The sequence below is a fragment of the Petromyzon marinus genome, chromosome 9 (genome assembly GCF_048934315.1).
Source record: "Petromyzon marinus isolate PM22_M1 ecotype Great Lakes invasive population chromosome 9, UKy_Petmar_22M1.pri1.0, whole genome shotgun sequence".
Lineage (NCBI taxonomy): Eukaryota > Metazoa > Chordata > Hyperoartia > Petromyzontiformes > Petromyzontidae > Petromyzon > Petromyzon marinus.
The window spans coordinates 15,503,825-15,530,713 of record NC_133675.1 but is presented as its reverse complement, the minus strand read 5'-3'; the positions used below and the strand labels follow the sequence as shown (position 1 = coordinate 15,530,713).

The 26,889-nt window shown below is 48.7% G+C and overlaps 2 protein-coding genes across 11 annotated transcripts in view; one reads left to right on the top strand and one right to left on the bottom strand.

Moving 5' to 3' along the window:
* The first annotated feature begins 485 nt into the window (after positions 1–485).
* Positions 486–19,266, top strand: THNSL2 (threonine synthase like 2). 3 transcript variants are annotated; one of them, XM_032950290.2, is made up of 9 exons: positions 487–677; positions 5,633–5,855; positions 6,892–7,086; positions 8,373–8,525; positions 9,355–9,606; positions 10,254–10,402; positions 12,618–12,743; positions 15,049–15,194; positions 16,967–17,270. In XM_032950290.2, the coding sequence occupies exons 2-9, from the start codon at positions 5,633–5,635 to the stop codon at positions 17,178–17,180; spliced, it is 1,458 nt and encodes a 485-aa protein (XP_032806181.2). In that variant the 5' UTR covers positions 487–677; the 3' UTR covers positions 17,181–17,270. The 3 variants fall into 3 exon arrangements, with proteins under 3 accessions (XP_032806180.2, XP_032806181.2, XP_075922063.1); XM_076065948.1 differs by having other exon boundaries at positions 12,618–12,738; positions 16,967–17,129; XM_032950289.2 differs by lacking the exon at positions 15,049–15,194 and having other exon boundaries at positions 486–677; positions 12,618–12,738; positions 16,967–19,266.
* Positions 19,267–19,444: 178 nt separating this feature from the next.
* The window catches only part of LOC116940451 (uncharacterized), a 29,363-nt gene continuing 21,918 nt past the window's right edge, over positions 19,445–26,889 (bottom strand). For all 8 annotated transcript variants that reach the window (XM_076065944.1, XM_032950296.2, XM_076065947.1 and 5 more), the window contains 6 exons: positions 25,812–26,054; positions 24,650–24,939; positions 24,315–24,516; positions 23,619–23,682; positions 22,493–22,592; positions 19,445–21,772 (listed from right to left, as the gene is read on the bottom strand). In XM_076065944.1, the coding sequence (XP_075922059.1) occupies positions 21,728–21,772; positions 22,493–22,592; positions 23,619–23,682; positions 24,315–24,516; positions 24,650–24,939; positions 25,812–26,054 (944 nt within the window). In that variant the 3' untranslated portion in view covers positions 19,445–21,727. The remainder of the gene's footprint in view (positions 21,773–22,492; positions 22,593–23,618; positions 23,683–24,314; positions 24,517–24,649; positions 24,940–25,811; positions 26,055–26,889) is intronic.

Below are 26,889 nucleotides of genomic sequence, written 5' to 3'. Positions count from 1 at the left end.
CACAAAGAGTGACAACACCTCCCATTATCGTCATCATCGTGCTGCTGTAAAACCCCAATGGTTTCAAATGTGTTGGCGGCCCTCAAACTGACGTCTTAACGGCGAAAGTGGCCCTCCCCTCTGAAAATGAGTGATGAACGACCTGCCTTACACTTACAGCGGCTCCCACTGAAGTCCTCCCAAAGCACTTGCTAGCCACGGCGTACTGACCCCGTGGGATTAAGCCATGCCATGTCCATTTCGCGCTGAGGTTTAAATTTAGAGTGGACATGATCATCAATTGGGGAGGGCTTACGCCGCCGCCACGACCCCCTTGTGGATGCCGACTGATTGCTGGGTGGCTAGGAGTAGAGGGGGGATGGAGGCAGACGGCGGGCTGGTGTGGCGTGTGTGGGAGAATGTTTTGAACGGGGGTGTTGGTTGGCAGCGTGGGAGAGAGAAGGGAGAGGCTGGGTCACAACAGGGGCGGGGGTGGGGTGCGTGGCCGGGCCACTCGACTGCTGCCGGGTGAGGAGCAGAGAGAGGGAGGGTGAGAGAGAGGGGAGTACAGTGTGGTAGAAGAAGAGTAATAATAAGCGACGTAGGCGGCTGTTCAGAGGTCGACGACGCCTTTTTAGCCGGAGCAAAGGTCCCTTCTCTGCACCGAAGACGTCGAAAATCCCGAACGAATCCCGACGGTACGGAGTGGGCACGCAGGCGGTTTATTCCGCAAGGGCTCAGTGCAGGATCGGGGGCTGGAGGGGGGAGGGTCTCTGACTACCCTCGCTGACAACTGCCCCGAGACCAGCAGGATCCAGGGAAATGTCAACTTACAGGCTCCACGTTCCTATAACATCGAGAAGCGTAGGGCAGCCAGTCATGCTAAGGTTCTGTAACGGCATTCGTGGTTCACTGGATGAGGTGAATGTGTGTGTGTACTGTATATATGACTGGCATTTAAGCCAGCACTGGCTGTGCATTCGAGGTGAAATCGTGACCTGGTGGTGGTGCAGGAGGAAGCCGTGCGATTTTTGCACCAGATGTTTTTTTTGCACAAAGGTGCCACTTTCCGAAAGAGGAAACCGCGCGTGTGATGCCACCTCAGGCTTCGCACAAAGGCGAAATTCACACGGGTACTCGGCAGCTTTACCCGCAGGCATTTAAAGAAATTGATGCCAACATGTTTCTGGAATGTTTGCACAATTTCACGTTTTACAAGCGTTGAACCATAATAGTTCAATCACGTGGGGGCCCTCTGCCAGTCGTCTGCTGGACGAAGAAGGCCATGCCCTCATAGTGTCCCTCGTGAGGTTTGTTTGACCATACTTCATCGTGCGGGTTGGTGAAGAGGTGGAAGAGGAGGTGGCGGAGGTGAGGGTGGCCAGGACCGAGTCAGATACCACTCGCCACCGATGTTAAATTGTGGATGGGAATCGAACTCGCGTTTCTGGGTTCATCGTTCACGCTGCTAATCACTGCGCCACTCATCCCTGCCGCACTAATAGTAAACACGATAACCAAAATATTTTATTTTATACATATTGTATAGGAACGATTACGTATTCCCAGGGAATAAATAAGTGCATTGTAGTTTTTCAAAGGGAATTCCTGTTTAAATGGCATCACCAGTTTAATAAAGCACCGCCACGGCTATAATGCTAAGCAATGGAAGTTACGGAGGCCAAAATCACTGAATGTGTTTCCTGCAACAACAGCCACATGTACGGCAGTTTTGCGGTATAATCTTCCAGGGCTACTCGTCATGATTTCAGGCTTTGCTGACCAAAGACCAGTTACTTGCATCACAATGTGGCTCTGATGGCACACTAGTCATAGAAATGGTGATTGTAAAGCGTGTACGTATATGATAATACCAATTATTATAATGTCTAGTTGTATACAGCGTCGTTCATGCAAATTGCATCTCACAATCGCCGAGGAGCCACAGACAAGCTGGAAGGGAGCCAGACGGTGAGTTGGCACCAATAATTTCCCGAGCTCTGGGTTCGTACCCAGTATCTTAGCCGGAACTGGAGGAACAGGAGGATTTCTCCACAAATCTAGGTGTCGTCTGATGATGCTAGTTGTAATTACTGGCGAAACGTCGTACTCAGATTGTAAATGTTGTGGATGTACTGTACTAGTAACGAACTGGCACGTTCTGTTTATGTGACAAACCTTAATCATTCGCTGTGTCAGGTGGTGGCGGGTTTAACGACACATTTATGTTTACGTGATCTAACCCAAAAAAAACCCTGTAGTATGGATAATATTATTCGCGAAAGCCTACTACGACTACGTGTTAAACCAGGTTCTCACGTCAAGTCAAGTTTACTTTGTTGAACCAGCTGAGAACTCAAGAGACCAGGACGAGTCTCATTCGCAAGTTTGACCTAAGGGGGTTCACCAAAATGACAAAATCAAAGCAAATCGAGTACAGAAATGAAGTAAACAGAAGTCAGAGCAAAGTAACCATGGCACATAAGAAATCGAAAATTTTGCACAAATATAAGGGTTCAATAATGCATTCTCTGTAGCGTGAGTCGGCTTGGGAAGATTATTTTTAGACTGGTCACAGCCCAATTACGAATTCATTTACAGAAAACACTACATACTAGCTTTTTGCCCGTCCAAGGACGGGTGTATTGCAGTAAATCTGAATCTTTCAAGCGAAAAGCAGACCGCGACGTGATATTCATTGCATCAATGCGTGTGTAAATTGTAAGGGCGCGGTGACACAGACCTATTTCATTTGAAGGTTATAATCCCTTGTTCATCATGACGTCCGTTTTGCTTTGATGTCTCAATAGCGTTACGGAGATCACGTGATGACGTGAGGGTTCTGCCTTTGTAATGAGGGTTGTGAGTTGACGCCGAGGAGGGGGGAGGGGGCGCCCCGCCCCCCCCATGTGGAGTGACGTCAGCCGCTAATTATTATGAATGGGGGGGGGGTGTCCGTTTGGAGGACGTCACCTTATAATGATTAATAATGAGGGGGGCTAATGAGGGGGGGCTGTTCGATGTGGAGTGACGTCACCTGCTCATAAATGAGGGGGGAGGGTGCTCCATGTGGAGTGACGTCACCTGAGGGAGGGGTCCATGTGGAGGACGTAATCTTTTCATGATTATTAATGAGGGTGACTGGTCGACGTGGAGTAACCTCACGAGCGTTACACACAGACATTATTGGCTCACTATAGTAGGTAGTAATAATGGGGGGGGGGGGGTGTCCATTTGGAGGACGTTACCTGCTCATGAATATTAATTAGGGGGGCTGGTCGATGTGGAGTGACGGCACGAGCGTTAAGGACAGACATTCTTGGGTGATTATAGTAGGTATACAGTGATTAATAATCATACAAACCTATACATAGACACAAAATATTTGAGTCGAATGCAATTGTGTTGATGGTCCTAGCACAGTCGCCAATTAATGCACAAAAAACATTTTATTTTTACTAATAAGGCTTATTTCAGCTGTGAGAATTAAAATGTGTTATTTTATTCACATGCCTGGAACGTCTCTGACAGGGCCTGTGAGTTGGCACATCATCCCCATGAGTGTTTGTTCAGGCAGTCACATATCAACCTGGCAAGGATGTACGACCTTGACCTATCCAGTGACCTGCTAACCTACCAGCTTAACCTAGTGACCTAGTCAGTGACCTCCTGACCTACCAGCTGACTTAAGGACCCATAGAGCAACATTGACAGCGCCGACTTCACCAACCATACGGCCGGCCGAGTGGCCAGCTGTCTGGTAGGCCGCCCGACCTATTGACCCCGTGACCAGCTGACGTTTCGCTGGTGATTACAACCAGCTTCATCCGGCGATTATCCAGAATTGTGAAGAAGTCGTCCTGGATTTAACAAAAAAACTGGGCTGCTGGGCCAGGGCCGTGAACACAGACAAACACTGCCCTGTGCTCGCGTGGGCAGGGAGAGCGCCAGGACTCCCGCCTGCCGTCACGCACCATCCTAGCCAATGTGCCACCCCCGTTCGGCACTTCTCTCCCGGCAACCACGTGGCCCACACATCTTAAGAGCTGTCACTGCCCAGAGGCCGGGAGGTCGCAGGGTGGGTATGCCAAGTAACCACGTTCCATTCATTCGGAGAGTGAAAGGCATGGTTAAAGGACAATGTTTGTAAGTCATGCGTGTCATGACTCTTATTATATGTGGGGTCTTAGGCAAGCGAGGCAGTCTGGACCAAGCACCAAGCCCTTTCTTTGCTGCTTCGACTCAGTTTATTGCAACGTTTTATGGACCCAGCACAAAGTTGGATTTAATAATGACGTACGTGCGACTCTTATTTTCAGCAGACACTCGCAATAATTGCCACTTGGAACCGTAAGCTTCACACTAAAATCGCTTGCACAGAGCTAACAAATGTATCATAATTTATTGGTGTGATTATTCATATTTGCTGATTCCTACTTTCTCGGACATTTGGCCAACATCGCTTTCCATACATGCGCCGAGGCATTCTGCAGCATGGGAGACACAGAGGCATTTTGCCTTCATTTAGACTCATCAGCATGCCATACCCAGTTTCTAACTGACAAGCATTATAAGAGTGAGAAGACCGATACAAACTCTAGGGCCTCTCCAAATTCATACCAACACGGAAAATTTTACTGTACTGTGCATTTCAAGAAAACCTGTAAATAATCGAGTTGTAACGTTTAACATTTCACCCGCGCCAGAGTCTGGAAAGCCTGCTAGCTCAACCTCAGTTAGGGTTCAACACCGCCAATCATCTCTCAAATGTTGATAAAGTACCGATTTGTAGGATATGTAGGATATCATTCCCATTGTCCCCACAATGGGAATGAGGAGTTATCACTGGTCCAATATGTATTTGAACACCAAGAAAGCGAGACACGTATTTAAAATTATGGAATCATGAGACACTGTAGCTCAGCGGGCACAACATTGGGCCCGTGATCTCAATTCGCGAGTTAACATCCAGATCAGAGTTACAGCTCTCTCCCAACACGCACGTGTCCTGTCGAACCGCTGATAGATGAGCACCTCTCCAAGTCGTGTTGGGTCGTGGGAGTTGCTTCACCATACTTCAACCGGTCACTGCGGGTTAGTGAAAGCAGCAGGGAGCGTAGTACGATGCAACGAAGGATTTTGCTACACCGGCCTCTGCTGTCTACCACACAGCCCCGCAGCAGCCGACAGCAACACTTGTCTTTATGCATGTTGATCTCACATCCAGGAACTCTCCGGGCTCAGAAGCTTAGCTTCTGAGATCTGATGAGATCAAATGCATTTTGTGTGATTTCGTCACATGCCTATCCGCGGATTAATTTCGGCTAGGGGTCTGTCCAGGTCAGCGACCCGGAAAAATATTTCCCCAATCCGACACACCACATCCAGTATACCTCCTCGCATGTCTATGGCTGCTGGTCGCGCCATATTCAAATATTCAGTGAAACAGAGGGCCCTGCCGTGGCTTATCCCCAACATTTTGAGTAAATTGATCACCACCTGGTGGCCAGTCAGAGTGAATGCCCCGTGTCACTGAAAACCACCACCGGCACGCGAACGCGTCTCGATGGGCGCGGTGGCCACTTGCGATCAGCGAATGAGCGAATGAAGCTGTGAGCGAGTGAACGAATTGACGAACGAACGACTGCGACAGATGAAGTACGTGAGCACGCGGGGGGCAGCAGCTGGCAGCTCGTTCCGAGAGGCGCTGTTCTCGGGCTACGCGGTGGACGGGGGCCTCTTCATGCCGGAGGAGGTCCCGCGGGTGTCTGCCGACACACTGCGGCAGTGGCGGGCCCTCTCCTACCCGCAGCTCGTGCAGAACATCTGCTCCCTCTACATCTCCCCAGACGAGATCCCTGTGCAGGAGCTGGGAGGTACCCCCCCATCTCCACCCTCTCCCCCACACTCTGCTTGGTCTCTTCTCTAAGGGGCGTTCAGCACACGGGATGGAACAATTCGGCCCATTCCACTCTTTGATGAATTGTCACGATTCGTTTCGGTTGGCAGCACTGAGCCATAGCTGGACATTCCATATTCCTATGACCAGGACTAGTCTCTCTTGTCGTGTGATAACCTCTGTTGACTTCCCACAAATTGATACGAATTTCATTAACTCAAAAGGGATGGTAGAATGATTCTACCACCCCATCGGGAATTTAACTCACGACCATCCAATTATTAGTACCCCCACCACAATGCTACCCAGCCACATAAAACATGACTACTTTTTGATATGTAAGGAAAGCATCTGCACGGTTCCTAAAATTAAATCAAATGTATTAAGTTAGACAAATGGGCCACTCCGATCGATGTTTTTCCTGCAGCATTTGTTAAATCAAGTAAAACGCCTGACAGGTTTCGATTTTTTCTAAATCTCATCAGCAAGAGTGCGGCCTGTTAAACAAATGCTAAAGGGTTGTTCGACGTGATCGGCAAGATGCACTCACAAATGCCATGGCGCTATAAGCGATTTTTTTTACGAAGGCAGAGTGAAGAGAGAAATGGTACCAAATGATAACGTCATTAACACGTAGGCTTTCGCGACCAATATTCATAATTAAGGTAGTTTGGTTTAGATTGCATTAGTATAAATGTGTCGTTAACCCACCACAGCCAATTAGTAAGGTTAGTCACGTAAATAAAACGTGCCAATTAGTCACTACTGCAGCCCACCGGTGTGTTGCAGAGTAAATCCACAACATTTACAATTTGATTACTCAAATTGTTTTATTTACGTGACAGACCTTACTGGTTGTCTTTGTCGGGTGGTGGCGGGTTAATGACACATTTATACTCACACGATCTAACCTACAAAAAAAAACCCTTTGTTATGGGTGACGTCTTCGCTTTGAAATGGACGCAACACTCTAGTCACCGTGCTGCCGTCGCTTCTCCTGTGACGGCACGCAGCTCTGATCGAGCGGGCCCTCAGCCGGTTTGCCCACAGTGAGGTGGTGACCTTCAAAAGGCTCAGGGATGGCCTCAACGTCCTCGAGCTCTTCCACGGCCCCACCATGGCCTTCAAGGACCTGGCCATGTGCTGCCTGGCACAGTTCATCCTCTACTTCCTGCAGAAGGAGGACAAGCATGTCACCATCGTAGTGGGTGAGTGCCTATGTGTTCAGTCGGGTCATTAGAAGATGCTGCGTTGATTTTAACCTTTGTGGGTTTTTTTTAATTTAATGATTCAGCATCAAAGTGTGTTGGTCAAAAATGCCTCTGTACCTTGTGCTTTAATCTTACGGGAATTATTTTCAAATATCTAAAGTGTCTGGTGTTTCGTCGAGAGGGCCATGTACGTCAGTAATCCAGCACACTGTGTAGGCGAGGGTTTGGTGGAGCGTACCAAAAAAAAACTCCCTTCGCGTGGGCCTCGAGGTGTCACACCCTGCTCGCCAGGAGAAGGCGATACATCAAAATGTGGACTCCTCCTATTCCGCCTGTATACAATAGAGTTTAACACGTACGCGGGTTTAACGGCACATTTATATATTTACGCGATCTAATTGAAAATAAACTCTATTATGGATACAATAGAGTGTTTCCCCTTTGCATGCGTGGGGCTTCTCCGCATGCTCAGGTTTCCTCCAACGTGTCAACAACTCAATTATTGGCCGATAACACCTTAACGTGTAGAGGATCACAGAGCTTCGGCAAATGTTGGCATCGGTTCACTGCCCGCCTGATGCCTTCCCTCCTGCATGCGTGCTTCCTAGCCACCCTGTGAGTCGCTCGCTCTCTCTCTCTACGAGAGTGAGTGCCTCACCGAGCGGCAGTCGAAAAACCTATTGCGATGATCGGTATCTTATAGTAAGCAGTGAAGAGCTGGTGGTAACAAGAGCAGCCGCGGTGTGCGGCAGTGCCGGATGAAGCTAGTGCGGGGCCTGTAGCATATGTTATAAAGGGGGCCATAAATAAATAAAACCCCCATAAATATTAAAACACAAATTTTTTTACTTGCATAGTAAAGTAATTTTACGTTTTAAATTGCTATACAGCCAGATAATATGATAAATCGCTAACATTAAACACCCAGTCGTTCATAAAAGTTGAAGGCGGTATAGTACTGTAGTGATAGAGCAAGTGCAGAATCACTGAACCGGAATTGATAGCTTGAAAGCATTTAGCGCGGGGCCCTTGAAAGTGCGGGGCCCGTAGCTACTACTACTACATATGTAGCTACTGCACGTGTAGCTACTGCACGTGTAGCTACTGCACGTGTAGCTACTGCACGTGTAGCTACTGCACGTGTAGCTACTGCATGTGTTGTAGCTACTACACGTGTTGTAGCTACTACACGTGTTGTAGCTACTACACGTGTTGTAGCTGTTGCTAATACGATGATCCGGCACCGGTGTGTGGGTGCGCGCGCTTCCCCCGGCTCACGGCAGGGACCTCGGGAGACACGGGCGGCTCGGCGATCGCCAGCTTGCGAGGGGCGAAGCGCGCCGACGTGGTGGTGCTGCTGCCCGCCGGACGCTGCAGCCGCGTGCAGGAGCTGCACATGACCACGGCGATGGAGGAGAACGTGCACGTGTTCACAGGTGAGCCCCTCCCCCGGTCGCCGACGTCCCCCCCCGACGTTCCCCGGCGACGCGAAACGCGCGCACGAGGGTCGCCAATGTCGACGATAGCAACCACGGGGAGCGTCATCAGAATCGGAATATTTATTTGGGCTGGAGAAGGAATCCGATGAGCTATAAAGCTCTTTTTCACAGATGTCCAGTAGGGGCGGGTAAGAACGATACAACTACAAACAATAAAAAAAAACCATGATAGTAGTACAAGAAAGGTAAACATCACCCAGACACATACAAACACAACTCAACCATCCCCACCCCGTCTGCACCACCACTACCACCAACGGCATACATTTAGTTTTTCACGCTATTTTCCCTATTAGATCTGCCTGTCGTTGAGTAGAATTCATCACTTATACATTATTTCGATTTTATTTCGTATTCATCGTACGCTAAAGGCATTCCTTTGACAAAATACAAAGGATGTGTAAAGTCCTCTCTCTCTCTCTCTTATCTGATGGGGTAGATAGACACGCGGGGCAGGAGCCACAGACACAGAAACTCGAGCACCCGAGGTCTCCAAGCGGACCCTAGGGGGCCCGTCGCAACCCCTCTGCTGAGTGAGCGAAGGGGCCAGTGACGGAGCTCTTCCTGGCAACCCCGTGTCCGGCCGTACGAGGCCGTCCGTGTCAGTCGGCAAACCGATCTTGAGCGTCATCCGCCTCTCGCGGGGCTCCCTGGAGCCTCCTTCTGGCACAGCAGTGACGCGATCAAGACGAAGGATTGGTTGCCGTCGTTGTGACCGCCGTGATGACCACCCACGTGTGTGTTCCCCCCCCCCCCAATCCCCCAGTGGAAGGCTCGTCGGACGATCTGGACGAACCCATCCGCAGGCTGTTCGCCGACTCCGAGTTCACGTCGCGCCACGGCGTCATCAGCATCAACTCCATCAACTGGGGCCGCGTGCTGGTGCAGGTCGCTCACCACTTCTACGCGTACTTCCGCTGCACGGATGGCGGCGGCGGCGGCGGCGGCGCCGAGGTGGAGGAGGAGATGCCCACCGTGGAAGTCGTGGTGCCCACGGGGGCGGCGGGCAACGCCGCTGGTGAGTCGAGGGGGGCACGCGAGGGAGGAATCAGAGTCGGAATGAGAATATTTATTAATGCTGGAGGAATCTGATGAGCGATGAAGCTCTTTTTCACGGTTGTCCAGTCGGGGCGGGTAAGAACGCTACAACAACAAACAGTACGAACACAACAAGGATGGGTGGGTGGGTAGGTGGCACCGCATGCACCATCGCTAACCATCCAACTGTTTTAACAAAGTAAATAAATTCCGGCCAAACAATCGGGTGAAGGCCTCTCCATGCCATGCTGGTTGGTTATGGGGATTTCGTGAGCACTCTTCGTGCAGGGTGCTGAAGCGGTGGGAGGGCAAGGACTGGCTCTGATATCACTCACCACGAATGTCAGAGCCGTGGCCAGGAAATCGAACTCGGGTCGCCGAGTTCACACCGCAGCGCAATAACGGCAGCGGCGACCACCGCTCCTTCCGCCACTGCTAATTAATTAACGATTGATTTTCCACGAGAGCATTGCTGTTTGGCACCACATTTCCCGTCCCGGCAACGAGCCGTGTCGCTAGTCGCTCGTGAACAAGGGCACGGAGGGAGGGCTGCGGGATTTGCGCAAAGAAAAAGTGGCGGAGCATTGGGCTGAGACTCCAGCAGAACCCTGCCGCCCGGCGTCACAGCCGGGTGCGTCGCGAGGTGGATGGGGCTGCCGATCCGGCTGCTGTGCGCCGTCAACCAGAACGACGTCGTCCATCGCGCCCTGCGGAGCGGAGACTTCAGCGTGGACGGCGCCGTGAAGCCCTCGCTGGCCTCCGCCATCGACATCCAGGTCGCGTCCCTCGCGTGCCGTCGCCCGTCTGTGCACAAACCACAGCCGGCTAGCGGCAGCGTAGCTTCAACTGAAACTAAACTATACAACTATTTTAGTTTTTTTACCAGGTAAGGCCCACTGAGCTATGTGGCTCTTTTTCAGAAGCGGCCTGGCCGTCACAAATGCTTGCTCGACGAAGTGGCTTACCGCGTGGAAATTTATAGAAGCAAAACACTCTAAACGCGTAATGTTGATTCTGAATGTGGGGGGGGGGGGGGAACGGGAGGACCCGGAGAAAAATCCACGCGACCACGGGGAGAGAGACGCAAACTCCAAATATACAGCAGCAGGCGTCAGGGTCGGGACCGAACCCACGACCTCCTGTGTACCAGGCGAGGTAGTTAACATCTTGCCACCGTGCACAACCGCACCCGGCTAGTCACAGCATAGCTATCTGTGCACAGTACACAAACCCTCTTGTCAAACCGCTGCCGGATGAGGGCCTCCCCACGCCGTGTGGTTCCGGGAGAATTATTTGACTTCACGCTGATCGATGCAGGTTGGTGAAGGTGGGCAGCATACACCTGGGAGCACAGATGTCCTCTGGTCGAACACCTTGTGGCGTCTTCTGGTCGAACACCTTGTGAGACTAGGCTCGAAAGAAAGCTGTCTCTGGTGTGGACCAATCAGTTTCAAAGACAATGCATATACAGTAAAACCTTGGATTGCGAGCATAATTCGTTCCGGAAACGTGTTTGTAATCCAAAGCACTCGTATATCAAAGCACTCGTATATCAGTTGTGATCACGTGACGCTCAGCAGACAAAGCGTATGCGTACTACTACTCGTATTGCAAGACCTCGCTCGTTTATTAAATTAATATTTATTTTTAAAAATTGCTCGTCTTGCAAAACACTCGCAGATCAAGTTACTCGCAATCCAAGGTTTTACTGTATTATCAGAGTATGTTTTTTGTTTGCATTCTGACCACAAGCATTGTGGTTAATGCAGACATGATTCCTTGCAAAAGGTTTAAGTTTAGTGTTTTAACAACTTAACGCCCGTTTTGTTGCCAGAAAAAAGGGGAAAACCCCTTATCATATTTAGGTACTGGCAAAGGAGGTCCTATGACCGTGTGTGTTAGACTCTCGTGTGTGTGTTAAACCCTGGTGTGTGTGTTAGACTCTCGTGTATGTGTTAGACTCTCGTGTGTGTGTTAGACTCTCGTGTGTGTCTTAAACCCTGGTGTGTGTGTTAGACTCTCGTGTGTGTGTTAGACTCTCGTGTGTGTGTGTATGTTAGACTCTCGTGTGTGTGTTAAAACCTGGTGTGTGTGTGTTAGACTCTCGTGTGTGTGTTAAACCCTGGTGTGTGTGTTAAACCCTGGTGTGTGTGTGTGTTAAACCCTGGTGTGTGTGTGTTAAACCCTGGTGTGTGTGTCTGTGTGTGTTAGACTCTCGTGTGTGTGTTAAACCCTGGTGTGTGTGTATTAGACTCTTGTGTGTGTTAAACCCTGGTGTGTGTGTGTGTTAGACTCTCGTGTGTGTGTGTTAAACCCTGGTGTGTGTGTGCGTTAGACTCTCGTGTGTGTGTTAAACCCTGGTGTGTGTGTTAGACTCTCGTGTGTGTGTTAAACCCTGGTGTGTGTGTGTTAGGCTCTCGTGTGTGTGTTAAACCCTGGTGTGTGTGTGTTAGACTCTTGTGTGTGTTAAACCCTGGTGTGTGTGTTAAACCCTGGTGTGTGTGTGTTAAACCCTAGTGTGTGTGTGTTAAACCCTGGTGTGTGTGTGTGTTAAACCCTGGTGTGTGTGTGTTAAACCCTGGTGTGTGTGTGTGTGTTAAACCCTGGTGTGTGTGTGTTAAACCCTGGTGTGTGTGTGTTAGACTCTCGTGTGTGTATGTTAAACCCTGGTGTGTGTGTTAAACCCTGGTGTGTGTGTGTTAAACCCTGGTATGTGTGTGTGTTAAACCCTGGTGTGTGTGTTAAACCGTGGTGTGTGTGTTAAACCCTGGTGTGTGTGTGTTAAACCCTGGTGTGTGTGTGTTAAACCGTGGTGTGTGTGTTAAACCCTGGTGTGTGTGTGTGTGTGTTAAACCCTGGTGTGTGTGTTAAACCCTGGTGTGTGTGTGTGTTAAACCCTGGTGTGTGTGTTAAACCCTGGTGTGTGTGTGTGTTAGACTCGTGTGTGTGTTAAACCCTGGTGTGTGTCTGTGACCCACGTGCGCACTGCAGGTTCCCTACAACATGGAGCGCGTGTTCCACCTGTGCTCTGACGCCGACACGGCCCTGGTCCGAGACGTCATGACACGCTTCTATGAATCTGGCCAGGCCAACCTCCCCGCGACCCTGCAGAGTAAGGTGTGCACACACACATCTCTACAGAGCACGGTGTACACACACACACACAGCTCTACAGAGCACGGTGCACACACACACACCTCTACAGAGCACGGTGCACACACACAGCTCTACAGAGCACGGTGCACACACACACACAGCTCTACAGAGCACGGTGCACACACACACAGCTCTACAGAGCACGGTGTACACACACACACACCTCTACAGAGCACGGTGTACACACACACACACACAGCTCTACAGAGCACGGTGCACACACACACACACACATCTCTACAGAGCACGGTGCACACACACACACAGCTCTACAGAGCACGGTGCACACACACACACACAGCTCTACAGAGCACGGTGTACACACACACGCATCTCTACAGAGCACGGTGTACACACACACACACCTCTACAGGGCACGGTGTACACACACACAGCTCTACAGAGCACGGTGTACACACACACACCTCTACAGAGCACGGTGTACACACGCACACACACAACTCTACAGAGCACGGTGTACACACACACACAGCTCTACAGAGCACGGTGCACACACACACACAGCTCTACAGAGCACGGTGTACACACACACAGCTCTACAGAGCACGGTGCACACACACACACATCTCTACAGAGCACGGTGTACACACACACAGCTCTACAGAGCACGGTGCACACACACACACACACCTCTACAGGGCACGGTGTACACACACACACAGCTCTACAGAGCACGGTGCACACACACATACCTCTACAGAGCACAGTGTACACACACACACAGCTCTACAGAGCACGGTGCACACACACACACATCTCTACAGGGCACGGTGTACACACACACACAGCTCTACAGAGCACGGTGCACACACACACACCTCTACAGAGCACAGTGTACACACACACAGCTCTACAGGGCACGGTGTACACACACACACAGCTCTACAGAGCACGGTGCACACACACACAGCTCTACAGAGCACGGTGCACACACACACACCTCTACAGGGCACGGTGTACACACACATCTCTACAGAGCACGGTGTACACACACACACACACCTCTACAGGGCACGGTGTACACACACACCTCTACAGAGTACGGTGCACACACACACACCTCTACAGGGCACGGTGTACACACACACACACATCTCTACAGAGCACGGTGCACACACACACACCTCTACAGGGCACGGTGTACACACACACACCTCTACAGGGCACGGTGTACACACACACCTCTACAGGGCACGGTGTACACACACACACACACCTCTACAGGGCACGGTGTACACACACACACACCTCTACAGAGCACGGTGCACACACACACACACAGCTCTACAGAGCAAGATGTGGACACACACGCCTCAGCTGCACGACAATTCAAAACCTTCGATTTAAAGCTTTCGTGACTGCAAGGATTCATCTTCTTTGGTTCTTTCGGTAAAGTCACGTAGAATGAGAATAAAATAATAAATTGATAAAATAAAATAACAATAATATTGTCACGACGTTTCGGCCACAACACAAGCGGCCTTCATCAGGTGAAGGGACGAGATTGTCTGGTAGGACAGCGCTGGAGTCTAGAATATTATTGTGTTATTTTATTTTATCAATGTATTATTTTATTCTCATTCTACGTGACTTTACCGAAAGAACCAAAGAAGATGAATTCAAAACCTCTTCCTAACCCTGGACTAAACCAACCAAGCCAACCAACACCGAGCACTAAGCCAACACTGAGTGCTACATCCAACGCACGCTCATTCTGGCAAATTGCCCTCTGAAGCTCGTTGTTAATTGTTTTTTTTACCATTTTATCTGGCGACAAAACTGACACCTGCTTTCCGACCGCAGGTATTGTGGTGAATGCAAACATGACTCCCTGTAAAGAAAGTGTCAGTTGTGTTGCCAGATAAAAGGGTAAAAAATAAATTATCATATTTTGTTTCTGGCAAAGGAGGTTCCAAAGCTCGTTGTTGTTGTTTCAATCGAAACGTCGTTCTCAAATTGTAAATGTTGTGGGTTTACTCTCCAACACACCGATGTGCTGAAGTAGTAACTAAATGGCGCGTTTTGTTTACGTGACAAACCTTACTAACTGGCTTTGTCTGGGTGGTGGTGGTGGGTTCACGACACATTTATATTTACGCGATCTAACCCCCAAAAAAAAAACCCTTTGCCATGAATAACATTTGGTCACGAAAACTGGCTGACGAACCCGCTAGCCTCCACCTCCGGTCCGACTTGTCGGAGCTAACACGGCCCTACCCTCGCATGGCACGGGGGCCACGGGCAGATGCGGGAGGCGCTCTCCTCGAGTGCCTTGAGCGACGCCGACATCTCGGGCGCCATGCAGCGATGCTGGCAGGAGAACGCCTACCTGCTGTGCCCCCATTCCGCTGTCGCAGTTGCCTTGCACTACAGCCGGCCGACGCCGCCCGGGTGAGAGCGTCCCCCTCCCCTCCACCCCCCCCCCCCCCCGGGGGCCCTTTCCAATGCGAACGGCTCTTTCTCAGAAAAACAAGTCGACTTCCCATTTTGCGCTTCGCGTTTTTTTTGTTGCGTGACATTTTTTGGCAGCGCCCTGGCTGGCGTCCTGTGTGTGTGTGCAGGTTGGAATTTCTCTCGCACCTTACGGAGGCAACCGCGCCGGCCGGAGGAGGTGCGGGATTAGAATCGCACGGGAATGATTAGAGTCGTGAGAATCGCACTGTGCTCGTATTGGAGTCACGCTGTCGTTGAGTCACCGCCACCACCCACTGTGATTCTAATACGTGGAAACCTTCAAGACCTATGTACCGATAGACCGAAGCTATATTTTATTTGATTTGGTGCTTTCGTGACTGCAGGAATTACTCTTTGTTTTTTTTTGTGACTTTACCGAAAAAAACAAAGGGAGGCTATAGTTTATTATTTTGGTGAAATTTACCTTTGCCTGTTTGCTATTTGGCACAATCCACCGCAGTCGAGCGTAACGTGTTATTTCGATTGTGTAATGGCAATATGATAGTGGTGATCATAAGTCAGTATCTCTGTCCGAGTCCATTGGTGAACCTCAGCCACTGGTGACAATGCCACATTCCCATGGCAAGAGCCAGTCTATCCTTAAGACCAACAACTGCTGACGTTTCACCAAGTGTTATTGAGTTTATCGACCTCAAGAGTAATGATGGGCTGAGCCGATCCACATTTGAGACACGGAATCTAACCTAATGGTTCATGATAATGGTAATGATGTGAGATTAAAAACGGGCCACTTAGCACACATTAGTGTGTCTGTGTGTGTGTACGTGTACACACACACATACACACATTAGTGTACACATACATTAGTGTACACACACAATAGTGTGTGTACACTAATGTGTGTGTGTGTGTACACATACGTGTACACACACACACATTAGTGTACACATACACACACACATTAGTGTACACATACATTAGTGTACACACACAATAGTGTGGCGGTTGCTACGAACCTGACGACCCAAGATCATTTCTGCGTATGACCCACATCGCTGACGGAATATCTGAACCGGTTCTACGCCTCCCCTAGGTTGACTCTGCTTTAGATGAGTACCTGGTGCGGTGTGTAAACATCACCATTGGCGAGACAAATGCGGTCGGGCGTGGTGTGCTTGCCATACCGGCCTTCAAAGGTGCTCACTCACAGCACTTTTCCCCAAAGTTCTGACGAAGCTAACACCAATGGGGATTACCTGTGAACAGACAGTAACAGGTACTGCTATTTTAGTGCAACACAAGCGGGAGGTTACAGGAGTTACAGGAACAATGTGCGTGCACAATGTTGTGTTGATTAGCATATGAATAACCCAGCCGGTAATAGGTACCCATTGCGATTTGTGTGCATTCATTAATCTCCTCTAACTTGGCACGGGAAGGGCTCACAAGTGACGTCATCACACTTACCCCTCTATTTAAGGAACGAAACAGGAGGATTTCTCCACAGATCTGGCTGCCGCCTGAGTAAGCTAGTTGTAATTACTGACGAAACGTCGGACTCAGGTTGTATATTGTCGATTTGCTCTCCAACACACCGGTGTGCTGTACTCGTAACGAATTGGCACGTTTTGTTTACGTGACAAACCTTACTAATTGGCCGTGTCGGGTGGTGGCGGGTTTAACGACAGAAAAAAAAACCCCTTTTATTATGGACGGGGGAAATATTTGCCTTTGTGCGTGGGCCGCAGCGCGCACAGGGTCTGCCTTGCGACGGCCTCGCCCGCCAAGTTCCAGGAGGTGGTTGAGCGCGTCGGCCTTCGCCAGCCGGAGCACCCCGAGGTCGCAGCGCTGCGCGGCCTCCCCCAGCGCAGCGTCCCCATGCGCCGCGGCGACGACTGGGACGCGCTGCTCCGCAACGCAGTGGCACGCATCTCCCGCCGGCGTGCGTCGCCCGCCCCCTAAGCGCAACGTCGACGCTCGCACCGCCGCTCGCACCGCCGCTCGCACCGCCGCTCGCACCGCCGCTCGCACCACCGCTCGCTCCGCACGCAAGCTCCGATTGGCTACGTACGGCGCCGAAGAAGTTTTCAGCATGCACACGTGCACGGCGGTTATATCCGTCTGTTAAATTCTCCGACGGTTGTTGGCGACTGAACAGGCGACCGCGGTGCGAAATGTGCGCTGTGTGATCGTTGAAATAATTTCTTGTTCTGCAGTCATGTACACCTGATTTGTACAATATTCAGTAGTTTGTTGATTGAAGTGAAGAATAAATATTGCTGTGGAAACTAATGAAAATTATTCCTGGTAAAAAGCCACACATATGAGCATGTATGGTTGGAACTGCTTTTATTGATTTACAAATTACTGTAGTGCCTCCTACTTAAAAGGGCTTTAAAGGCATCTAATGCACATGATCACTCCTTCTCAGTTGCCGGATTACATGCGTGCTACATCTAGACATTTGGATGTTTCTTTATTCAGCAAATACTCTGCTTATTGTATCTTCTGTTGAATCAACTGCACCATGAAAGGCGCATGGATTGACAACACTAGACCTCAAATTTGCCTACAGCACAAAACCATGCACGGCTATGTACATCAAACCTGTCACGGTTGGTAACCAGATGGGTTCGCATGCTAACGCCTGTATCAAAGCACTTGGCCCGCGCTGCTGGAATCCTGAATCTAAATCACAGGATATCAAGTGGTGAGTTGATAGTCATAGCCTGGTTGCTGATAATTGCACATATACATTTTAGTTTTAAATTCAGACCAGCTTCCTAAACGGCAATAACGCCGAGTCGCTGGCTTGGTTCTGGGTAATAAGAGATCCATTGAGAATACAAAAGTATCGTGTTCTATACAGTGAGGGAAAAAAGTATTTGATCCCCTGCTGATTTTGTACGTTTGCCCACTGACAAAGAAATGATCAGTCTATAATTTTAATGGTAGGTTTATTTGAACAGTGAGAGACAGAATGACAACAAAATCCAGAAAAACGCATGTCAAAAATGTTATAAATTGATTTGCTTTTTAATGAGGGAAATAAGTATTTGACCCCCTCTCAATCAGAAAGATTTTTGGCTCCAAGGTGTCTTTTATACAGGTAACGAGCTGAGATTAGGAGCACACTCTTAAAGGGAGTGCTCCTAATCTCAGCTGGTTACCTGTATAAAAGACACCTGTCCACAGAAGCAATCAATCAATCAGATTCCAAACTCTCCACCATGGCCAAGACCAAACAGCTCTCCAAGGATGTCAGGGACAAGATTGTAGGCCTACACAAGGCTGGAATGGGCTACAAGACCATTGCCAAGCAGCTTGGTGAGAAGGTGACAACAGTTGGTGCGATTATTCGCAAATGGAGCTCTTTGGCATCAACTCAACTCGCCGTGTTTGGAGGAGGAGGAATGCTGCCTATGACCCCAAGAACACCATCCCCACCATCAAACATGGAGGTGGAAACATTATGCTTTGGGGGTGTTTTTCTGCTAAGGGGACAGAACAACTTCACCGCATCAAAGGGACGGTGGACGGGGCCATGTACTGTCAAATCTTGGGTGAGAACCTTCCCTCAGCCAGGGCATTGAAAATGGGTCGTGGATGGGTATTCCAGCATGACAATGACCCAAAACACATGGCCAAGGCAACAAAGGAGTGGCTCAAGAAGGAGCACATTAAGATCCTGGAGTGACCTAGCCAGTCTCCAGACCTTAATCCCATAGAAAATCTGGAGGGAGCTGAAGGTTCGAGTTGCCAAACGTCAGTCTCGAAACTTTAATGACTTGGAGATCTACAAAGAGGAGTGGGACAAAATCCCTCCTGAGATGTGTGCAAACCTGGTGGCCAACTACTAGAAACGTCTGACCTCTGTGATTGCCAACAAGGGTTTTGCCACCAAGTACTAAGTCATGTTTTGCAGAGGGGTCAAATACTTATTTCACTCATTAAAATGCAAATCAATTTGACATTTTTGACATGCGTTTTTCTGGATTTTGTTGTTATTCTGTCTCTCACTGTTCAAATAAACCTACAATTAAAATTATAGACTGATCATTTCTTTGTCAGTGGGCAAACGTACAAAATCAGCAGGGGATCAAATACTTTTTTCCCTCACTGTAGGTGTCAACATTCTCTGTGATCCAGTGAACTCATTTGCCACGTTGCTCGAATGCAATTGTACACATGGGGTGATGCTGGTGATATGAAAGAGCAACAGTATGAAATGTACACGAAACACATTTATTCACAACAACACATTGGCCACATCATAAACTTAGTTGTAAAAAAATACACGTATATAAATTTGACACAAAGAGATTGGCTGCCACAACAAACATAGAACATTGTAGAATTAAGACAATGCAGATTTTGTGAAAAAGACAGGTCTACCAATGGTGAACAACACACCCTTTTACACTAGGTGATAGTGCTTAGGTTACATGAGCAGTGCCAGATTAATTTGTATTGCGGATTCAACTTTGATATAAGTTAGGATACAACAATATTATTTATTTAAATAGAGCACGGATGGGCATAACTTACGCCTAAGCCCAAGAGACCTGGAGGAGCGACGAGCCCGTGATAAAACAGCTTGTATACCTGAAGCAAACATGTTAACATTATGATGACTGTGGTGCTGTGATTATGGTGAGAGATTCACAGTCGAAAGGTTGCAAGTTAAAATCCAGACCAAGTTTGGCTTATCATCCCTACATGGTTGATAGAATGCGTACCACACTATAGGCAGCTCAACAGACACGGACTAAGAATAACGGTGGTCATCAGCAGCCACTCCTCACATTAGGGTCCGGCTCAGTGTTTAAAGTTGATGGCTGTGGACTGAAGGCGATGTACGTTGGCAAGGAGTGCTTAAACTGTTTACCGACCGCTCCAGTCAATAGTAATAGGTTTTACCCTTTTAACTGGCACAAAAACTGACACCTTTATTCAAGGCATTATGTTTGCAATAATCACAACACAAGCAGTCAAAATGCAAACAAAAGAGACAACTCTGATAATAATATGCACTGTCCTTGAATTTTATTGGTCCACACCCGAGATGGCTTTTCTTAGAGCCTAGTCTCCACTGGTGTTGGACCAGATGACGCCAAAAAGGCGTAGTACCAGATGACGCCAAAAGGCGTAGTACGCCTTTTGGCGTCATCTGGTCCAACACCAGTGGAGACTAGGCTCTAAGAAAAGCCGTCTCGGGTGTGGACCAATCAAATTCAAGTACAGTGCATATTATTATCAGAGTTGTCTCTTTTGTTTGCATTTTGACTGCTTGTGTTGTGGTTATTGCAAACATGATGCCTTGAATAAAGGTGTCAGTTTTTGTACCAGTTAAAAGGGTAAAACCTATTACTATATCTTGTTACTGGCAAAGGTCTCATAATGTAAACGCTCCAGTCAAGTTCACGGTCATTACATCCTTTTATTCCATCTGCAGTAATGATCACAAGCTTGTGTTTTAACACAATCCATTATTCCTCTGTAGATGATGGGCTGTGGGGGAGGCTGACGTAAGACTGTGGAATATCACCATGGGTTCAAAGCTGTAAATGGAGAGGACTACTGCCCAATGCTTGTCTGAGCATGGAGACAACTGATTTCAATTGAAATTAAAATAACAAAAACACCATTGAAAACATGTGCACAAAAGGCAACCATGTTTCTGGTTTAAATAATATTTCCTTTAGCCGAGTAAAAGTGCATAATTTGTTGCATAAAGAATTGGAAATTTTTAAGCATTCGACTTTGAGAGCCATTATATTGTGTGAAGAGAGACGTCTATTACTGCAATTCCATGGTCTGCTCTATTTTTATGTTACTATCAAAATCATGAAGTTTGAGTTTATAAAAATGATCTCATTATTATGTTTAATTGTGTTTACATTTAGAATTGTATTCTTGCACTGCACACAGCTACACACCACAATATGTAAGGACACAGCAGAGTAAAAAGTGTAAAAAAAATTTTGATATTCTCAGTTGTATAGAAATTAAAACAATCACGACCTACAATGTCAACAACTGTGCTCATGAGAAGCATATGTGTAGGTTGTTAGGCGTCTGATTTATCATATTATTATACCAATGGCAGGACTTTTTGATAATTTTACAAAACAAAAACCATGCCATTCGCAGGTCTCAGGAACTGTGAAATTGTAGTGCGTATATATATTGTACCCTCCTTGACTCAAGACAGCCATGGCTTCATGGTTGGTAAAATGAGTATCACTTTATTTGAAGGCAATAGTAGTTGAAATGTGAAGAGACAGGCTTCGGCCATAGGAATGTAGTATTTCCACCGCTGACTCGGCATCATCAGTGGAGTTTTGGTTGCGCCCACAATCGTTCGGTACACTCAGGCACTTTTAATTTCGACATGTCTTCCTTTGAGATTACGGCTTTGCTCTTAGAGCTTCCCCAATCTCCCCCAAAGCTTACAAGCCCCCCATACGTTGTTTGCCTTGAACCGTGCTCCTCCACAGGCGCTGGAGTCACTCCCACGCTGTGCTTCGACCCAGCAATTTGTTGGTTACTCTCTGCAACACACAAACGCAGGAACACGAGCTCTCAAAAGTACTTCCTTGTACATGTCGAGTGCACGTTTATGAAGGTGGAAGGAAAAGGATGGATAGGGGTGGAACAGCCAGCCAGGGAATAAGATCTTGCAGACATGGTAATCAAAAACAACTTTGGCATTCTACTGCAGGATTGAGCTTTGATTAGAATGTAAAGCAAAATGAAACCTTCGACTGTAAAAAGACTCTCCCTATTCAAAAAATAAGTTTGGGTAGAGCTCATCTCTGTTGGTACCTACCCCTTTAGCCAGCACAATAAATTCTACATTCCCGTGACAGGGGCATGTCTTTCCCTGGGACAAACACTACCTGGCCAGATAGTGCCGAGGTTAGGGACCTCAATTTGCGATTGGGTCGCATGTTCAAAAGTCGGTTGTGCAGTTGGCTCGGTCCATCATCCATCGAGGAGAGATGCAATGAGTACCCCTTAGTGGGAAGTCAAAAGTGGTTATCTCGGGAATATTCTGGTCCTCGCCACAGGAATGTGGAACCTCCAATGGCGATGAACAATGCAAAACGCTTGTGCGAGTGTGGGGGCACAGACCTCACAGTTGCGTATCATTGAATACAAATCAAAGCACTCGCACGGAGTGTGTCCGTACACACTGTATATGCACTCTGATCCCTTGAATGCAAAGATGCCCCCCATGTGCAGAGGGGGTTGGTTGGGAAGCGTCTCACCCTTTGGAAGTTGTCGGCCTTGAGGCGGTTAGACTGGTACTCGGCAAGCTTCTTCTCCACCTCTCGCCGCCTCCTGATCTCGGGTAGTTTCTCGTACAGCCTGTGTGTGTGCGCATACGCATGCGTACGCGCACACACGTACATGCACATGTGTAAATGCAAAGACAAAGATCCCCCGTACGGGCTTAACAGACTATTCGGGCGAGTGTTCCCCGCACCTCCGATTAGCATGGTTGGCTACGTACGGTGCGTAAGAAGTTCAACATATATACATGTAAGTGCTGTTAGAGAGCACCTATGAAGGCCGGCACAGCACGCGAGGGGTTGGGTGGCGAACGCCACACCCGGCCAGCCGCCTTCGTCTCCCGAGCGCTGATGATTACACATTGCACGAGGTACTCATATTAGGCTGAGTCGATCTAGGGGAGGCCCACGACCGGTTCAGATACATGTCACTGGTGTTGGCCGTGAGCGGGAATTGAACTCGGGTCGCTAGGTTAGTAGCGCAGTGAGCTAAATGCTGCACTACCGCTCCACATACGTGTAAACAAGTACACATATGCACACAATCTGACAATCAGGCTTGCTCACATACGTGCACACAAGATCCCACGTATAGCATACGCACATCACTCACACGTCCGTACGCACACTCATCCACCACTTAGCATTGTCGACATAGGGGCAGTGCTATTAGTCATGTGTGTTAAAGCTGCCACAAGGGGGTGGTGTGGTCAGTACATTGCAGGATCATGGGAGACGGTGGTATAACTTGGGGGGGACCACCTTCATTAAGCATTTGACAGATCGTGGCCAATAATGGTGACATACTAAAAACATTACACCGTATATAATCATCATGGTTGATGATGTTGATTCAAAACAAGCAAACTCTGGACCGGTTTTGACACTCAAGTGCCTCATCAGCAGTCAGGCTTGCTTGGAAAATCCATGTTGCCACAATGACCAGTAATGGAACCTCCAACATCAGCATCCCAGTGCAATGCAGTGAACACTGTTACCATTATCCAAACTAAACACACACACACACACATATAGACAAGATGCACTTTTAAATATAAAATAAAGACCTGCCAGTAAAGAGACGCCATGGCTTGGCACTTACGATTTTGATCGCACAAATGCCTCCTTCTTGGGAACCACTCTCTTCCTTGCCAAAAAGAGATTATCTGCAGGGATGAACATGCCCATAGGTTCACACACAATGACAAATGCCAATTACAAAAAAGAAAACCCATCTTCAAAATCTGCAATATAATGCATGCAGTTCCATTGTGCCAGATGATGTACATTCGTGTTCAGCAGCAACCGTTGAGTTAGAGTAAACACGTTGCAATGACTGATATATGTCAGCTGTAGCTTCAATGGAAAAAAAGTCCAAAATACCGGTGGCCAAGTTGCCTACAATGTTCAAATCAATTTGTGCATGATGATGGTCTCAGCCTGGTAACAACTTATTGCCTATAAATAATGTCAAGTATTTTTTTCATGAAGCCCAGCTTAGCTCTGAGGACTTAAATGTATCACTTTTAGACATCGAGTCTATACAGACAACGGAGCAGCATTCGAGGGCTGAACAGCAGAGGTCTATCCAAGCAATTCCAGTAGCTGTTCCACGGTATCACCTTCTAGAGACATTCCCTGACACGTGGTGTGATGCTGCGTTCAGTTAGCTCAGAATTTGCCACTAACACTGTACTTACTGCACTTGGCAAAGGCAAGGCCTCTCATCCCTGGCAACGATGAAGCTGTAAGAGAGGCAGCAGACAGCAGTGAGGGTGGATGCAGCAGCGCACGGTACCGAAGATGGGGTGGGTTCGGACAGAGCTCGACTGCCCCTGGCCGTGCCGTCGCCGACGTCCCCGCGTCCCCCAGCCGAACAGGCGCTCCCTCTCCTCCTGCCACACGCCCTGCACGCGACGCTCCTCCGACATGAGCTGCAGTCGCTTGATGCGCTCGCGAGAGCGGTACACAAACGCCGGCCGGTTCATGTGGAGGGCCTCCTGTGGGTGGCCACACACAAGACATTCATCAACACTGGTAATGATTCGCTCAGAGGGTGAATTGTTGTCTACCGGTGCTGTGAGTCTTGAGTAACATCTCAACACACAACCTCGATGGGCCAAGGGTGTTCACCTGCAGGGTGAGGCGCTCAAGGGAACGCAGCGTCCCTCCTGCCAGCTCCTCCTCCAGGTCGTGCTGCTGCATCTCCCGGAGAGGCGGCCGGGACCTCAATACACCGCCGACACCAACGGCGGCGCCACTGCCACTCTGCTCCGGGCTGTCCCAGCCAGGGCCATGCCATGCGCTGCTCCTCTCGTATTGGTCGCCCGCGTGCACGGACACGTTCTCCTTCGCCCCTTGTCTAGAGACATCCGAGTCCTGGTCCACACGTCTGTCCAGCGGCACGAACCAGCTCACGGGCTCTGCGACGTACAACAGAGCAACGGGCCCCGATACAGCAACCGGTGTAGTGCTCTTGTGATGCAATGTGATCAACTCCGAGTGCAGTGTGGCTTTGACACAATGCAACCGGATGTTTCAATGGCTAGTAGAGAAGTACCATGATACGAGAGCATTTTATGTGTCCGTGAAACATCTGCCACAATGTTACTGCGATATAACAGAACTTCACGCCACTGCGTCTATGAAGCACTAAGCGCAGTGCTGCAGCAACACAACACACGGACACGATTCTATGAAATGCCCATTGTGGTGGAGCTTGGTGTTCCATCATGTCTAACAAGTGGTGCCTTGTTATTGTATTTGGGGAACAATATGTGATTTGATCAGGTTGGTACTACCTAGGACTTATAAATTAAAGACACAGATTGTATTGGCATTTTCCCCAATTGTATTATAACTGGGTTTATTGGCACCATGTCATGAGAAGAATAACTGTCCAAGAGTGCATCACCCAGTGTATTGAGAAAGGTCTCTGAAAAGTGGGATCACAGATCTATTTCCGTGAAAATAGCTTCTTAGTCATGCTAGAAGCAATGCACCTTCACACATCTCTGATTATATGCGGAATTAAGTGAAAGCCAAATTTGATATTTTATTGCACCGTCAATCGTCAATTCGCTACACTTGAGAAGCTCAGGGTTTGCCTGGATTCAAACTCTGGATCTCAGCAGTGCCGGTTCAGTGGTCTGACACAGAACAAATCCGCTGGGCAACTCGGCCACTTCTCGAGGATGAAAAATTCACTAAGCGAGGCGGCAACAACACCGTAAATCAGCACTCAATTACACAAATGGAGTGTGGAAAAGATGGTGGAGAGGAGCGATCGTCTCACTGTGGATCGGGCGCTGGCGTCTGCGGGGGGCGCGGCTCCGCTTGTCGTGCCGGTTCTGCTGCGCCGCCGGCACCGTGGCAGCGCCGTCTTTGTCGCTCGCTCGCACGGGGGAACCGCGTGTGGACTCCCTGGGGGGGGCTGCTGTAGCAGCGGCGGCGGCGGCGGCAACCAGAGCCGGGGATGGGAAGGTGACGCCCACATCCCGCGTGCGCCTATTCGCTCCGGGCACCAGCTCCAAGTCTCCTGCACACGAGTGTGTGCGTAGGGGACAGCAGAAAGGCGGCAGCACCATATGAGTTATGTTCCTGAGCATCATTAGCGCCAGCAATTTAGATCCAACGCTGGATGAAGCTCACCTGAAGTTGTCGCCGTCCCTCGCAGCCCTAAATTGCAGCAAATTAATCTCGCTTCTTTGGCGCACGAGCTGATCTCATCGCCCCGTGTCCACGCTGGTAGTCCTCTCAGGCCAGTTCCCTGCTTTGACTGTCATTCTATTACTGGTCTCGTCCATTTGCGTTCATTTTTTTTCAGGACATGTTATTGACGAATGTGTAGAGTTACTGTTTCTTGACAACCAGGTTTAATTAAAGGTGGCGGTCTGGATTCGGTTGAACGCTTTCAGTGGTGCCAGCTCAGCACTCAGTCCTCTGAGCCACCTCTCCCAGTTTTCTGAACAGCCAATATAATGGCTATAATTTGTGTTTGTTCTCTGAACCACGTGTTCCTCTTTCTGTCTCTCAATCATTCTCAGCATGCATCTCTCCATTTTTGTGTACTCTCCACCTCTTAAACCATAGTCTTTGTCAATGTTTTACATCCATGTCACAGGCAGGTAATAATGATCTTTTTTAGGAAAACTTTCCAATATGAAATAAAAATCACTACAAGCATTATTTTGATCTGTTTCATGAGCATAATTAGGACACCATAAACACATTGCATTTGGATAGCGTACATTAGGACTTGTGCTAACTCATGTCTACAAGTGCCGTATCCAATATGATACAATGTATTAAATCTGTTGGCACTTATGTGGTTTATTTGGTGGATAAGAAGACTTTAAAGTTACATTCAAGCA

Bases quoted from the DNA above. Each gene is read 5' to 3' on its own strand.
- THNSL2 (XM_032950289.2), top strand. From the start codon at position 5,633: ATGAAGTACGTGAGCACGCGGGGGGCAGCAGCTGGCAGCTCGTTCCGA. The intron at 7,087-8,372 runs GTGAGTGCCTAT...GGCTCACGGCAG, and splicing joins GCATGTCACCATCGTAGTGG to GGACCTCGGGAGACACGGGC. The intron at 12,739-16,966 runs GTAAGGTGTGCA...CGTGGGCCGCAG, and splicing joins CCTCCCCGCGACCCTGCAGA to CGCGCACAGGGTCTGCCTTG.